The following is a 16,476-nucleotide window of genomic DNA, read 5'->3' as shown; positions in this document are numbered from 1 at the left end:
GTATGAAAGTTTAATCTTGATGATTATTTTCAATTAGTTTGTGGTTTAGTAACGGTATTAGTCAAATCACAGAGTATATCAACCTGCTATAATTTTATGCTGAATTCTGGGACACTAGCTCATCACATGACTTGGTTTTCATATCACATTCAATATTGATGTGAGGAACGATATATGACCCTTAAGCCAGTGATACAAAATGTCAAGGTTGAACAAATGCAGCCACCAACCTCCCTCACAATTAAAATTATCAGCATTGAAGATAGAGAACAAAGTCCTACTGTGTAAGGAAAACCAAGTGTTAAAACATTCAGCCTTGCGCATTAAATTAGTGCAATTTAACTTCTGATGTTCAGGGGAAGTCACTATTTCAAAGTATGTAACCATTTTTGATTTTTTAAAGTTTAGGATTAAGTTCTGTAATTAGCTTTTGTAACACTATAGCTTTAAATTTAAATGTTAATTGAATATTACTTCAAAACATTGATCACTTTCAAACATTAATTTTGTTTGTATTTTATGTAGACTGTGTAATTGCTGTAACCTTAAGTTTTGTAAAGCTAATCTGTAAGTTTAATCAACTTGTACCAAGCATTGACAGTTACAACAAATTTCTCTCAGCAAAAATGCATAGATGAGTGTCAGTTTTAAAGAAGTTCTGCAGGATGTATGTTATCTATTGATACAGTTAGACATCCAATGAATCCATGTCCCCTGATATTGCATGCTGTCTTATGTGAAAACAGATATCAAAAGCATTCTCACATATATTCTATTGATATTTTGTTAATAGTTTGTAAACTTCATTAGTTTTAAGGCTATTTGAAACTTTACCACTCAATCCTTCGTTTCAAAAGAGAAGTAACTAATTCCAAGTAACCACTGAGAGAAGTAAAGTCAACCTTTAAATAACCTCTAAAGTATAGTAACTGAAAGGGATCTGTTTTAATACCAATTAAATGAAAATTTGAGATGATGAGCACAAGATATTGATCATTAGAGTATGACAGCATATTTCCTCCATTCTGAACAACTAGGTAAAGAATATATCATGAAATATTGTTTAATCTAGTATGTAATGTAACACGCTTAATGTGATGGATGGTCCCACAGGTTATTGACATCTTAAAGAGCCAGTCACAGGACAATGGGAAATGACATCAATGACCAGCCCCTTCAAGAAGCCAATTAGAAACTGATCATGTGCACTGAGAACAATAGTGCATCTCTTAAAGCCAATTAAGAATTAGCCTGTCCTTATTTAGGACAATTGTAATGTAATAACATCTTGGATCATGCTGTGGCTTGTGGATTGGAATGAGTTAATAAGCAGAAGCTTTCACTGAGCAAGTTACACAGCAAGTACCTGCTGTCTACAGGAAAGCAGGAGTTATGGAGAAAGAACAGAGACCTGTGCCTAAAGCTGAAATGAAAAACAAGAACCCTTGGTATGGTAGTAAAGTGCTACCCCATCTTTAATAAGGGTTAATTTACAATTTATCAAAGATTTCCTAGTTACTTCACCAAACGGTCTCCTATTGCCTATATGATTAAAAATATCAAAGGAACATCGCTTCTCAGCCTTTTGGCTAAGATCAAGTGTAGTATGGACATGCTGTGCTTTGTTGAAGTCATTAAGTTACATTTCAGTTTCATCTGAAGCAATTTTTAAAGCAGCATCTGGGCCTTTTGACTAAGATGGAAATGAGATCAAGCCTAGGAGGAGGAGCTATGACTATTCCAATCAGCTTGGATCATGTAGATCAAGGCAAAGACAGGAGGTGAGAGCCCCCGTCTCGTCAGCTTGGATCTGGAATGTCTCAACTTGTTGAGCCTCTGAATTGGACTTGAATTGATTGAATTGGAATTAAAAAAAGGAACATAATTAGAACGTAAGTTCAAATAATACCTAGAACTTTACACCTCTACCTCTTTTTTAAGGCACTCCTGAAAACCTACCCCTTTCACTTAGTTTTTGACCACCTGTCCTGACTTGGTTTGGGTGGCTTGGTGGCACAATGGCGAGCACTACTGCCTCACAGCACCAGGGACCAAGTTTCAATTCCGGCTTCAGGACAGTGTGGAGTTTGTACTTTCTCTCCATGTCTGCATGGGTTTCCTCCAGTTACTTCAGTGTCTTCTCACAGTCCAAAGATGTGCAGGTTAGGTTGACTGGCCATGATAAATTTACCCTCGTGTCAGGGGGGGCTTAGCAGTCTAAATATGTGGAGTTATGGGGGATTGTAGTTGGTACAGACTTGATGGGCTGAATGGCCTCTTTATGTACTGTCAGGATTCTATTCCATGTCACAGCTATGAAATATTTTAAGGGTTTTTTTTACTGTGGAAAGGGACTATATGAATACAGGTTGGTTCTTCTATCAAGTCTGATTCATCACTTCTTAAATTATAAACACCTTGATCAAATCAGCTGATAAATCTGGATTCTACAAAAAAATCCAGTTTTTGAAGTTTTTCTTCATAGTTATAGTCTTTCAAGCCACAGTGAAACAAATATGTTCTCTGTTGCATCAACATACTTCCAACAGAATCCACGATCTATAACTGTACAAAGTACGCCCACAGTGGTCTTATATAAAATGACTATCTAGATGTCATTACGTAAATTTTTATATTCCATTCCTGCCACCAATTACAGCATGTTTAATTTCCTTATGCCACTTTAGGTGCTGTATTTAATGTTTTGTGAACCTCAGCCTCTGAATCCCTGTGCTTTTCCAACCATTCTAGCCTTACCCCCCCCCCCCCCAACCGCTTCCAAAATAGAATGATTACTTTCATTTTTATAAGTATAATTTCTGAATTTGGGTGCTGTTCCCTCCAAATAACTGATGTACACAGAAAGGGAGCCAAAACAGGACGGTGTGAACTACCTTTCCAATTACTTGAGAAGACTGTCCTGAATTCCGACTCCTTTCTCCCTTCTGATAAGTTCTCTCATTTTCTACCCTTCCCCTAGTTCCATACACCATAATCTTTTTCAGTGATCTCCTGTGGGATATCAAAACATTTCTGAAATCCTGCACATCACATCCATTCGATCTCGATCATTCCACTCACAATTACTACTTACGTTAAGCAAGATCTTTTCTGAAACATGCTGGCAGCTTCTAATTATTTTCTAGTCATCTGCTTGTCTTTTGGATGAAATGTTAAACTGAGGCCCCATTCCGCTTGGGTGGATGTAAAATATCCTACGCACTATTTGGAAATGTAGGGGAAGTGATGCCTGGCTAATATGTATCTCTCACATCACAAAGCATTGCTTGGTCATTATTACAATCTTGTTTTTGCTGAAGGTAAATTAGCTATTGTGTTTCTTATATTACCTTTTACGCTTCAAAAGCAAGTGTTGGTTGATGGTCATGAAAAGCCTTATGTAATGGCAAGTCTTCCTCTCCAGGCATCTAATAATTTTATCTCTGTTTCAAAGGTCCTGAAATTTTCCTTATCAGTTTTTAATTGGCTGGGTCAGTACTGCCTTGACTTACTAATTGATATTACATTAGCCATTCCAATCCTTTGTCATTAATTGTAGCTGAGCCATGAAATTGTTGTCCCTTTAAAGTACTGAGGCTGCCTGTGGCCACTAGCAAATTTCATATGTTTTTAGATAGCCGTGTTTGCATCCCCATTGGTTTGTCACTAGTGTAATGCACCCAAGTGGCCTGAAAACCACTGCACACCCTTTAAAAGCATAGTTTGAGAAAAGTTGAAGAGAATCAGTGCTTAATACACATGCCATCAAGATAGGCAGCTCCCAGCTCCCTAACCTCCAGGACAGCTTAACTGCTGCAAAAGGTTCCATGATCTCACCCCCTAGGCAGTCAAGGTACTTCTCCGACCTCTTCTGTGTCAATGTCAGTACTAGAAAGATTGAAACCATTTAAAGGCATCTTTATACAAACGAAGAAAATTTAATCTGGGTAAAATAATCAGCTGTTTAATGGAGTACCACAAATTGAAAGCAATTAACTTAAGATATACAAAGTCCTGCTTAGTGCACACCTCGATGACTATCTGGGTACCACATCTTGGGGAGAATATATTGGCCTTGAAGGGAGTGCAATGTAAAATTACCAGAATACCTGGATTTATTAAATAATGGTTAAATTATATACAGAGCAGCCACATAAACCTAGTATTGTGTTCTCTTATTAAGTCAGGGGTGATTTGCAACTTAATAAGGAGTCTTAGTGTAAAAATTACAGAAAGGCCTTTCAGGAATAAAATTCAGAAACACATATGTTAAGGATGGTAGAAATTTTGATTGCTCTTCTGCAAATGGCAATTGATGCTAGATCAATTGGTAATTTTAAAACCATGATTGAAAAAAATTGTTAGTCAAAGATATTAAGTGATATGAAGCAAATGCAATAATATAGAGAGGTTGCAGATCAGTCATACCATTTACTGATAGAACAGGTTGAGAGGTAAATGATCTGCTCTTGTTTCTATTCATATTGCATAAACACATTAGTATAGACAAAAATAATGTGGTGTATGAATTTCAATGGCAGTAGCTTGGCTGTATATCCCAATAACTGGTGGATCATATTAGACAGCGTATGCCTTTGGCTGTTTGCAACTGGCAGAATACTGACTTAACTCAGCCAGCCGATGCTTGCAAAACTGATTCTGTGATTGGACAGTACTTGTTGAACAATGCTGAGTATTACATGAATAACCATTTTAAGATTATCAAGTCAAGATGGCAATGTGACTCACTGGAAAAAGGAACACGTCCAGACATTGCTCCTTTATTGAAATAAAACATGGAGGGGACAATAGCTTCCTGATAGCATTCCCTATGGCGATCAAAATTGGCATGCCAACCAATCAGCACCTTTTCTCATGCAGTGTAAATTGGTGCTCTCTTTAAAATTTGGCAGTCTTATATCTGTCCATTGGGTGCAAGATGAAAAGCTGCGATAGCAAGTCTTTTTTTCAGCAATACTCACTTTCTGTATTACCAAATGACCAGGGGAATTTTAAAAATATTGGAAAATATGAGACAGTAGAGCATTGGACGTCAGAGTTATCAGAATCTCTGGAAAATTCTAATGCACTGATTACAAGTAATTGTGCTTGCATTTCAAAAGGAGTATGCATGTAATAATGAGTGCATTCAGGCATTCATAAGAATGGTGAGAGGGTTGGTTGGTTCAGTTGGATCAGATTAATGTCAACAGCACAGGGTTCACTTTGTGTTCTGAGTCAAATTTGGTGCCTGCCTCTGTGTCCTCCCTGCACTTTCCTAAAGTTCAGTGAGTAATTGCCACGGACCTGCCTTTGGGCAGAAAACTAGGTTTAATGAGGATGATTTAGAGATATCAAAGAATTAGAGAATATAGAGTTGAAGGGCAATATCATTTAATTATATGAAGTACTAATTACAGAGAAAGCAAACTCAAAATAATAGTTCATGATGTAAACCAAAACATTGGGAAAGTGATCTTTACTCAAAAAGGTCAAAGACATGGATCTACAAATCAGCCACCCAATTCAGACAATTGATTTGAATGCTAAGTTATGATAGTAGAGAAGGAGGCCATTCGGTCCATCATGTCTGCACCGACCACAAATCCCACCCAAGCTCTATCCCATAACCCCATGCATTTACCCTAACTACCCTCCCCTGACATTAAGGGGCAATTTAGCATGGCCAATATACCTAACCTGCACGTAAGAACATAAGAAATAGGAGCAGGAGTAGGCCAACTAGCCCTTCGAGCCTGCCCCACCATTCAATAAGATCATGGCTGATCTGTCGTGGCTCAGTTCCACATTCCCGCCCTCTCCCCATAACCCTTAATCCCCTCTCTCATCAAAAACCCATCAACCCGCGTCTTAAAAATATTTAGCGAGGCAGCCTCCACCACTTCAACGGGCAGAGAATTCCAGAGATTCACCACCCTTTGAGTGAAGAAGGTCCTCCTCAACTCTGTTCTAAACCACCCCCCCTTTATCTTGAGGCTGTGCCCCCTAGTCCTACTATCCTTTCTGAGCGGGAAGAGTCTCTCCACCTCTATCCTATCCATTCCATTCATCATCTTATACGTCTCAATGAGATCTCCCCTCATTCTTCTAAACTCTAACGAGTACAAGCCTAATTTATTCAGCCTCTCCTCATAGCTCAACCCCCTCAACTCCAGCATCAGCCTAGTAAACCTCCTCTGCACTCCCTCCAAGGCTAAAATATCCTTGCGTAAGTACGGCGCCCAAAACTGCACACAGTACTCCAGCTGCGGCCTCACCAACGCCCTATACAGCCGCAGCAAGACCTCCCTACTTTTATATTCAATCCCCCTTGCGATGAAGGCCAGCATCCCATTCGCCTTCCTGACCACCTGCTGCACCTGCAAGCTGGGTTTTTGCGACTCATGCACAAGGACCCCGAGGTCCCTCTGCACTGTCGCCTGCTGCAGTTTCTCTACACGTAAGTAATAATCCTTCCTACCATTATTCCTACCAAAGTGGACCACCTCGCACTTGCCAACATTAAATTCCATTTGCCATTTCCTGGCCCATTCGCCCAGCCTATCTAGATCCTTCTGTAGACTCTCCCCACCCTCCGCACAATTTGCCTTTCCACCAATTTTGGTGTCATCAGCAAATTTCGACACCCTGCACTCGGTTCCCTCCTCCAGATCATCTATATAAATGGTAAATAGCTGAGGCCCCAGCACCGACCCCTGGGGCACTCCACTAGTCACCATCAGCCAATCCGAATAGCACCCATTGACCCCCACTCTCTGCCTCCTATTTGACAACCAGTCCTCTATCCACGCTAACACCCTACCCCCAACTCCATGCCCCCTGACCTTTTGTAATAACCTCTTGTGAGGTCCCTTGTCAAATGCCTTCTGAAAATCCAGAAAGACCACATCCACCGGCTCTCCTCTATCCACCGCCCTAGACACATCCTCATAGAACTCCAGTAAATTTGTCAGACACGACTTCCCTTTAAGGAAACCGTGCTGCGTCTGCTCTATCAAGCAGTTCCCCTCAAGATGCCTCGCTATTTCCTCCTTGATGACGGATTCTAACATTTTACCTACAACAGACGTTAAACTAACAGGCCTATAATTCCCCGCCTTTTGCCTGGCACCCTTAAACACATCTTTAGACTATAGGAGAAAACCGGAGCACTTGGAGGAAACTTACCCAAACATAGGGAGAATGTGCAAACTACTCAGGGCGGCATGGTAGCACAATGGTTAGCACTGCTACTTCATAGCTCCTAGGTTCGATTCCTGGCTTGGGTCTCTGTCTGAGTGGAGTTTGCATGTTCTCCTCATGTCTGCGTGGGTTTCCTCCAGGTATTCTGGTTTCCTCCCACAGTCCAAAGAAATTACTCCTTAGTGTCCAGGGATGCGTAGGTTAGAGGGGATTAGTGGGAATAATATGTGGGGATATGGGGGTAGGGCCTGGGTAGGATTGTGTTCAGCGCTGACTCGATGGGCTGAAGGGCCTCCTTCTGCACTGTAGGGTTCTATGATCTATGATCTACACACAGTGACCCAAGCCAGGAATTGATCCTAGGTCCCTGGCACTGTGAGGCAGCAGTGTTAACCATTGTGCCACCATAATTGCTCCCTGCTCCAATGGCAGCCCTCCATCTACTGACAACTTCCATGTTCAAAAGGGTTTCTTCCTAACTTCTCTGACTCAGGGAATTCCATAAATATACCTTCAGAACCCACTGGCTTTTACCACCATTTTCTTAAGTGCTCTCGTCTATTTGTTGTATCTTCTTTTGTTGCACCATTGCATTCTCACGATCACTGAAGATCAAGATAGGTAACACAATAAATATATCAACAAGATTTATCTCAAATCGAGTTCAGTCTACCTTTCAACAATACTTCACTGATTATTAAAGAATTTAATAATTATTAAATTCTTCACTATATCACTTCAGCACCTGCTGAGCTTCATGCCTGCTTTTAACCTATTATTTTTTGCTTTTCCATATTTTCTGCTCCATATTTTCCCTATTGTTCAGTTTCTTTTGCATTCGTCATAAATACATGCGTAACTCATTCTAATACAAGTATTAATAGAAGGAACACTAATATTTGCTGCATTGTTTTCCTCATTTGAAAACATGGCTCATTTGTGTAAGGTCTCATATTTCAGTTTTTAATTTCAATTTTGAAGCTTATTTATCAGTGTCATAAAGTAGGCTTACATTAACACTGCAATGAAGTTACAATGAAAATCCCCCAGCCATCATACTCCACCACCTGTGCAGGTACACTGAGCGAAAATTTTGCATGGCCAGTGCACCTAACCAGCACATTTTTCAAACTATGGGAGGAAACCGGAGTACGCGGAGGAAACCCATGGTGGGGAACATGAAAACTCCACACCGACCCAAGCCCAATTTATCCAGCAAGTTGCCTTTATCTTCATTGGAATTTGCTATTCCTGAGTATCTTCATTTTTGACTGCTCTCCTTTTCAGTTTGTATTTCAAATTGAATTATATTATGGTTGCTATTGTGTAGATATTTTACATATATTTATTTCTAGACACATTGTCAAAACACCCAAAATAAAAAAAACTGACACTACAAAGCATGTAAGCATGTTCACAGTGTAAAGCTAGACTGATATTTTGATTGTGCATACTTTCAGAACTAGGTTTCAGCATTTTGTTTTGACAGCCATTATTTACACCTTTTCATTTTGCTGTTGACGTTCATTTTACCTTAGTTTACCTTTACCACAAAATTCAGGAACAGACAAATTGGATCATGTAGATGTCTACTTTTTTTCTATTATTCAAAAGTCTCTAATATACTCCCAGAGTAACTTTTTCATTCTTCCTTAATGCTAAGTAAATAGATTCAACCTCAGGACCACCTTATTTGTTCTGTAGTAGGATTTTTGATCAAGTCACCTTTTGTCCCTTTTCTGATACTCTGTCTCTCCTGAATATTTGTCTCTCAAGTCCTGTCTACTGCTAATTATATATTATCCTCAATTCAATTTGTGCCTCTGTTTAAAGAGAAAAGCTGGGCTGCTTGCATCCTTCCAGATCTGGGTTTAAGCATTTTATGTTTATTCTTGATGACCATCATTTGCAGCTTTCCTTTTCATTTTGCTGTCACTTATATCAGCCATAATACTTCGAAAGTCATATTTGAATTATGTGACCAAACACAGTTTTGTTTTAATCCCTCCTTTTGATCTATTATAATTATCCTATACACCATGTTTTGCTTTCACCATCTCTGCTGTAATTGTTTATATCTGCCACCGTAGCATTAGTTACTTGGGCCAGCATTAAACCTGCACAGACCACTCAGGTCCCCCAACTAATCCAATGAATCAGAATCCACCTCCCAGCCTTGCATTTAACTCATTTATTCTCCAATTCAAATTAGTATGCATCATTAAGAGTAATCCTGAGATTATTACATGCAACCTTGCACTAATGTGTCTTCTAATCATAGAATTCCTACAGCGCAGAACAGGCCATTCAGCCCAGCAATCTGCATGGACTCTCAAGAGTATTTTACCCCAGGTCCTCTTCCCACCTGATTCCTGCAACCTCACACATTTACCATGGTTCATCCAAGTATCCTACACATTTTGGGACATTAAGGGGCAATTTAGCATGCACATCTTTGCATTGTGGGAGGAAACCAGAGCACCCGAAGGAAACCCACACAGACATGGAAAACATGCAAACTCCAAAGAGACGGTCACCCACAGCAAGAATTGAACTCGGGTCCCTGGAGCTGTGAGGCAGCAGTGCTTTACACTGTGCCACTAACTGCTGAAACTTTCTTTGTGGGCCTCCAGTATTACAACTTGATTACAACTTCTAGCTGTTTCCGTTTCCACTGCAAAATCTTTTACATCCATTCTATTATCTCATTCTTAAACTTTGTAGGCAACCCATCCATTCGCAAACGATAGAAATTCCTGTTACAAATGCATTCCTTGCACAGCACAAATCCATTGCAATCACTCCTTCCTGAGTTTTAGCCCATGGTTGTGTCTTTGTCATCCTCCTCAGAGTTGTATCTGTCATATATTCCATACTGAAGAACTACGCTAAATAAGCACTCAAGGTAGCCATAGTGGATTATCCTCTTTTCTTCCTCTATGAAAACTACTGAGATGATCCATCTATAACAAAGTACGTACAAAGAACTCTACAACCTGCCAATATTATGGGGTATCTCCTTAAGCTCTCAAGTAGTCAGACAGTAAACATGGTTTTCCCAGACAGTTGACATCTGATGTTGGAACTAAACCATTTCTCAAATAAGTGATTCAACCCATCAAATTTAACTTCAGGCCCACTCCCTCCAAATCTAAACTTATACCCATACTAAACTCAACACTTGTACCCTTTTACACCTGACTAGCCTCTAGTTGCTCAAGACTATTTTAACTTAAAGTTATTTAACTTATAAAGTGGCCTAGTTGCCATGCAAAAATAACTTTATTACAGCAATTAATTAACCTGCATCAGTTCATTCCAACTGGAGCTGGACCTACTCCAAAGTATATAGATTTATAAAAATAACTGCATGGAATGCCATGTTGATAATCTCAGGTCTTTATATGAAAACCAAATGTGATCAGATCCTTTGAGCAATCAAATGTATTCCATTTTTAAGTAATACAGTTCAAAGCAACTTGTAAGCAACCCTTTTTATTCAGCAACCCAACATTTTAATCAAACCATGATACATCTTTTAAAAGAGGGAAACCTTACTAAAGCTTTAGTTTATTTTAGTTTTAAAACAAAGACAGGATTACAACTTTTGTGAATAAATTTCAAATAGTAAGTTCAAGATTGGTGTTGCAAGTCAATTATGGGAGTTTTGCAGTTCTGAAGAGTCATATTCAACTCAAAACATTAATTCTGTTTCTCTTGTCACAAGTGCTGGCAGACTTGCTGAGCATTTCCAGCATTTTCTGTTTTATTTCAGATATCCAGCATCCTCAGATTCTTACTTTTATAACTTTTTGTGGGAGAGATTTTTGTACATCCAAGCATTGAGGAAGTTTTTGGCAATAATTGGTACCACTGAGCATGTGACCAATAATTATTGGGCCACCATGCTCATATAACTTAAGCAATTCACTTTTGTACAACTTAAGCAATTCACTTTATTGCAAACTTTTAACTAATGGCATATTAATTTTAACAAGGTATATTTACATTGTATATTGGATGTACATTTGAAAGAGGACAAATGAAAAATGTATCATACAACCAGAATAATCTGACAGTAAGAATCCAATACTTTTTACATTTTGTATTTGCTTGCGTGAGTGGTTAATGTCCATCTTAATGCATTATTAAAAAAATAGTTGCCATGTTTTCATGCAACTAAACACACAAACATTGCAAATGAAGATTGTCAAGACAGAACAGGTTATTTTTTTTCCTATTTAGCAGCCACAGCCAAATAACACCACTATTCTCAATATTTTGATTCAGAAACATTTCTTCTCCATCCCTCTCCCATCTTTTACAATACTTAAAATGTATACTATAATCCTATCAGTTTTAATTGATTGCTACTGATAGGGCTGTCTCAACATCCCAGCCTTCAAGTATCTGTGATCGGTTATTTCAGAAGTTTAAGTGGTGAATCAAGCATTGGCAGCTGAATTGAACTGCCCCAAAGCAGTTTAGGAAGATCACAGAAAATTGCATTGCTAGGTTTGGTTATTTTTCTTCAAATACAGATGCGGAGAAGTCTAAACTCAAACTGTCAACTTTTTTAAACCAGTGATGAAATTGACAAAAAATATTTCATTGACTTAGAATGTATTAAGGTGCTTGGAGAGTCCAACAGTATAGTTACTGTAGATGCTGCAAAGAACAAGCCACACAAAAAGATGAGTGCACATCTCATTTTACTTTTCTGGAACAGACACTATTTTCTAATGTGAAAGAATTCTTCCACAAATTCATCATGCATCACCATCATCTCCTTTCTGACTTAAACCAGTACCATAGGCACTTTGTCAAATGACACTTTTTCCAAAACTGTCTTAGTTTAATCCAATACTAGCTGCCACTTCCATTAACAGTACAGTAAGGTCCCAATGAATAAGGGTCAACCTGTCATAACACTTCAAATCCCTGAATTTAAAAGTTAGAGTTAACTCTTTAATTATTGTCATACTTCATCAAAGTAGGGCTTTCCGCCACTCCTTAGAAGTTTCTGCCAATAGAGCTACTTTTAGCCAACCATTGTTACATTAAGTGCTCAGTTATCAGTTCACCCTGATTAAGTTCCATTGCCTTGGCAACTGAAATAAAGGGGCTATATTTAAAAACAAATCAGTTAGTTGGTTCAATAGAAGTTTAAAAAGTTAAAAGATAGTTTAAATCATTCAGGCAATGCACTGATGCAGGCCTCTAGCAAAGAGAAACACAGAAGTCACATGCAATTCAAGGCTAATCTTAAGTGTTCTTCACCTTTGATTTGAACAATTTCTTGGTTTGAAAATGTAAAATACAAAGGGATGAACAAGCTTATGGCTGTTCAGTGACATACCAAATGATCAACTAGTCTTCAGTAACAAATATGTTTAAACTCCATATCAAAGAGTTTTCAATACTAATGTTCTAGAATTCAAGAAATGTTTACAAATAAAACCTGAAGCAAAGAGCCACTATTGAACATTTACAATTAGAATTTTCTCTAGCAATTGGTTTAATATAGGCAACTCAATCAAAATAACACTTTTACATTTGCATTTCACTTCTACAATTTACTCTGCCCACTTGGAAGAAACACTGAAAGTTAAAATTTTATACAAGATGAAAAAAAGTATGAAAATTTCTAAACACTTTGGTCACACTATGTGTTCCAATTGGTATACTTCAATTATATATGTCGGGTTTAAGTATACACATTTTTATAAAATACTCTACTCTTATAACCATTTGACTATGGCAACAATACTAATTATCACGTGAGTGGCAAGATATTTAATGGACTGATCATCCCCATTTAGAAGAACATGTATTTGATACAAATGCACGCAAGAGTTCTTTGTATCTGCCAACATGTAATACCCTCACTTATACATTTCATTCAAACTCTTCTTTGCACATCCATCTTAAAAAATCTGATAATATTGCTGGTCCTGATCCCATGTGAATTTAGTGCAGCAGTGACTGGCTTTGATAGGCCGAAGCCCAGTGCCTCCAGTGAACCCCACTGATACCCCTGGATAGTAGCTGCTCAGGCTGGAGTAGACAATAGCAGACAGAATTAATCATGCAGGGCCATTAACCGAAGCTTCGGGTAGCAGGACTTGTTGAGTAGTCCTTAAAGAAAAAAGACAATACAAGTTGAAATTTTATACACTGGCAAAAATGCAGTCACATCTCTTTTCAACTATTATAAACAAACATTTTTAGTTAGAACAAAGTAGAAAACTTCATATAGTTAACATTTTTAAACGCTTTCAAGAAATGTGAGAATGTACAGGTTTTGTTGATTGGCCATGGTAAATAGCCCCCTAGTGTCAGGGGGACTGGCAGCATTAATGCCTGGGGTTACAGGGAGAGGGCCTAGGTGGGATTGCTGTCGGTGCAGGCTCAGTGAGCCAAATGACCTCCTTCTGCACTGTAGGGATTCTATGATTCGGGTTTCGTTGACGAGGCCAGCATTTATTACCCTCGAGAAGGTGGTGGTAAGCCACATTCTTAAAGTGCTGCAGTCCGTATGGTGCAGTTAGGAAAAGAGTTCCAGGATTTTGAAGCAGCAGCAGTCAAGAAGCAACAATGTATTTCCAAGTCAGGATGGTGTGTGACTTGGAAAGGAACTTGCAGGTGGTTATGTTGCCATGCATCTGCTGCCCTTGTCCTTCTAGGAGGTGCAGGTTGTGGGTTTGGAAGATGCTGTTGAGGGAAACTTGGTAAGTTGCTGCAGTGCATTTTGCAGATGGTATCGCAGACTGCTGCCACTGTGCGCCAATATAGGAGGGAATAAATGTTGGATGGGGTGCCAATCAAGCAGGCTGTTTTGTCTTAGATGATGCTGAGTTTATTGAGTGTTGTTGGAGCTGCACTCATCCTAGCAAGTAAGAACATAAGAAATAGGAGCAGGAGTAGGTCATCTAGCCCTTTGAGCCTGCTCCACCATTCAATAAGATCATGGCTGATCTGAAGTGGATCAGTTCCACTTTCCCACTTTCTCCCTGTAACACTTAATTCCCTTGTCTGTCAAAAACCTATCTACCCGTGACTTAAATATATTTAGCGAGGTAGCCTCCACCACTTCAACGGGCAGAGAATTCCAGAGATTTACCACGCTTTGAGTGAAGAAGTTCCTCCTCAACTCCGATCTAAACTACCCCCACCTTATCTTGAGGCTGTGTCCTCCAGTCCTGCTATCCTTTCTAAGCGGGAAGAATGTCTCTACCTCTACCCTATCTATCCCCTTCATTACCTTATACGTCTCTACAAGATTCCCCCCATATCCTTCTACACTCCAACAAGTACAGACCCAGTCTATTTAGTCTCTCATCATAGTCCAACCCCCTCATCTTCGGTATCAGCCTAGTGAACCTCCTCTGCACTCCCTCCAAGGCCAATATATCCTTGCGCAAGTGCAGCGACCAAAACTGCACACGGTACTCCAGCTGCGGCCTCACCAGTACCCTGTACAGTTGCAGCAAGACCTCCCTGCTTTTATATTCTATCCCCCTCGCTATAAAGGCCAGTGTTCCATTCGCCTTCTTGATCACCTGCTGCACCCCCCAGGTCCCTCTGCACCGTTGCATGCTGCAGCTTTTCGCCCTACATATAATAGTCCCTCCTACTATTAGTCCTGCCAAAGTGGATAACCTCACACTTGCTAACATTATACTCCATCCGCCAGTGGAGAATATTATATCACATTCCTGACTTGTGCCTTGTACATCGTGATCAGGCTTGGGGAATAAGGAGGCACATTTCTCACCACAGAATTTTCAGCCTCTAAACTGCTCTTTATTAGCCATTATATAACTAATCCTGTTCAGTTTCTGGTAAATGGTATCCCCCAGGATATTGATAATAGGGGATTCAATGATGGTAATGCCAATGAATGTTATGGACAGATAATTCAGAATTGAGATGAGAAATTTCTTCACTGAAAGAGTTGCGAATCTTTGGAATGCTTTATCACACACAGTTGTGGATATGTCAACATTGAATATATTTTAGATAAGATTTTTAAATCTCACAGAGAATCAAGAGATTTGAGGAGTGGGCATCAAGCTTCAACTTCATTTTCCTGCCTGCTCTTCAAATCCCTTGACCACCATGATCGTATTGAATGGAAGAGCATGGTGTGGTCTACAATTGTTCTTATTTCTGTTGCTTTTTGTTTGTTACAGTAAGTGTTAAAACTTGAAATTTTGTCATGCAATTCCTTCAAGGAGATCACTGGGAATTCAAGTATCTTTTTTATAAGTTATTGGTCTCTACGGGAGATTGTAACACTTATGAATAGAGGCAATGTCTTGCTCTTAAATCGTTTAAACTTCAATGTTAAGAATGTACGTAACTCTGGTTTCATAATACATAACCCTACTATTTAAACTTGTTACTAGAGATGAAGTGAGATAACGCCCTGGTCAGCCAGTCCTTTAAATAACACGTGCCAAATGCATTCCCTATAAAAACTGTGACATGGACCTATCAGGAAATAGTGAGAACTAAAATTATATACTGCATGGTGTATAACTGGATAATATACGGACTGCAATAGAGGCTTACTTGATTTCTTCCATTGATCTTACGTCATCAATAGGCCCATTCAAGGTGTCTTTTGTGCAAGATTTTATATTCCCTTCAGAATGCTTCAAGCTGTTGATAAAATAGTTTGTGTTAATGATGGAAACGTATTCTAGGTTACACATACATATTCTGACGTAAACCTTTTTTTACTCAAACTGAAAACCATTAGCTGTTGGTACTGACAGAAGCGTACATGTCGGGTATCACTTACTGACTCAAATATAAACCATGAATCATTCCAATGTCAAAATTGAGTGGAGAAAGAAGTGAAATGGTACAATTCATGCTATGGTATAATTAGTAGTCACACTGCATTATCTAAATCAAAAGCCCTGTAGTAGTCTTTCTTTCTTTGCAGCTGCAGTTATGTCAACTGTGACTGGTTAGCTCGGAAAAACTTTGGCTTTACTTACCACCACCCCGCCCCACACAAAAATATTGTCCCAGATAAAACATGATTTATGCGCAGCAGTCTGTATCATTAGATCAGAAATAGAAATCCTTTTCATTTTTCACGTAGCAGGATATTTGAATTTCACACACTAAGCATGTTTAATTAAAATGCCAATAACAATTTTAAACTAAAATTGTCTACATAGCAGAAACAAAGCCGATGTAACAAATATAGCCCGAGATTTAAGCCTACTTGCACATTCCATTCGCAAGCATTTCCAT

At 39.0% G+C, this 16,476-nt stretch overlaps 1 protein-coding gene and 1 pseudogene across 6 annotated transcripts in view; one reads left to right on the top strand and one right to left on the bottom strand.

The window, feature by feature from the left end:
* The first annotated feature begins 1,569 nt into the window (after positions 1–1,569).
* On the top strand, positions 1,570–1,670 carry LOC145344593 (U2 spliceosomal RNA; annotated as a pseudogene).
* Positions 1,671–12,697: 11,027 nt separating this feature from the next.
* Positions 12,698–16,476, bottom strand: part of ppp6r3 (protein phosphatase 6, regulatory subunit 3) — a 108,600-nt gene continuing 104,821 nt past the window's right edge. For all 6 annotated transcript variants that reach the window (XM_080190246.1, XM_080190247.1, XM_080190248.1 and 3 more), the window contains 2 exons: positions 15,781–15,870; positions 12,698–13,341 (listed from right to left, as the gene is read on the bottom strand). In XM_080190246.1, the coding sequence (XP_080046372.1) occupies positions 13,290–13,341; positions 15,781–15,870 (142 nt within the window). In that variant the 3' untranslated portion in view covers positions 12,698–13,289. The remainder of the gene's footprint in view (positions 13,342–15,780; positions 15,871–16,476) is intronic.

The sequence above is a fragment of the Carcharhinus amblyrhynchos genome, chromosome 6 (genome assembly GCF_965287045.1).
Source record: "Carcharhinus amblyrhynchos chromosome 6, sCarAmb.v2.hapA, whole genome shotgun sequence".
In the NCBI taxonomy this organism is placed as follows: Eukaryota; Metazoa; Chordata; class Chondrichthyes; order Carcharhiniformes; family Carcharhinidae; genus Carcharhinus; species Carcharhinus amblyrhynchos.
The sequence above is the reverse complement of the archived record's forward strand: the minus strand, read 5'-3'. Positions and strand labels throughout refer to the sequence as shown.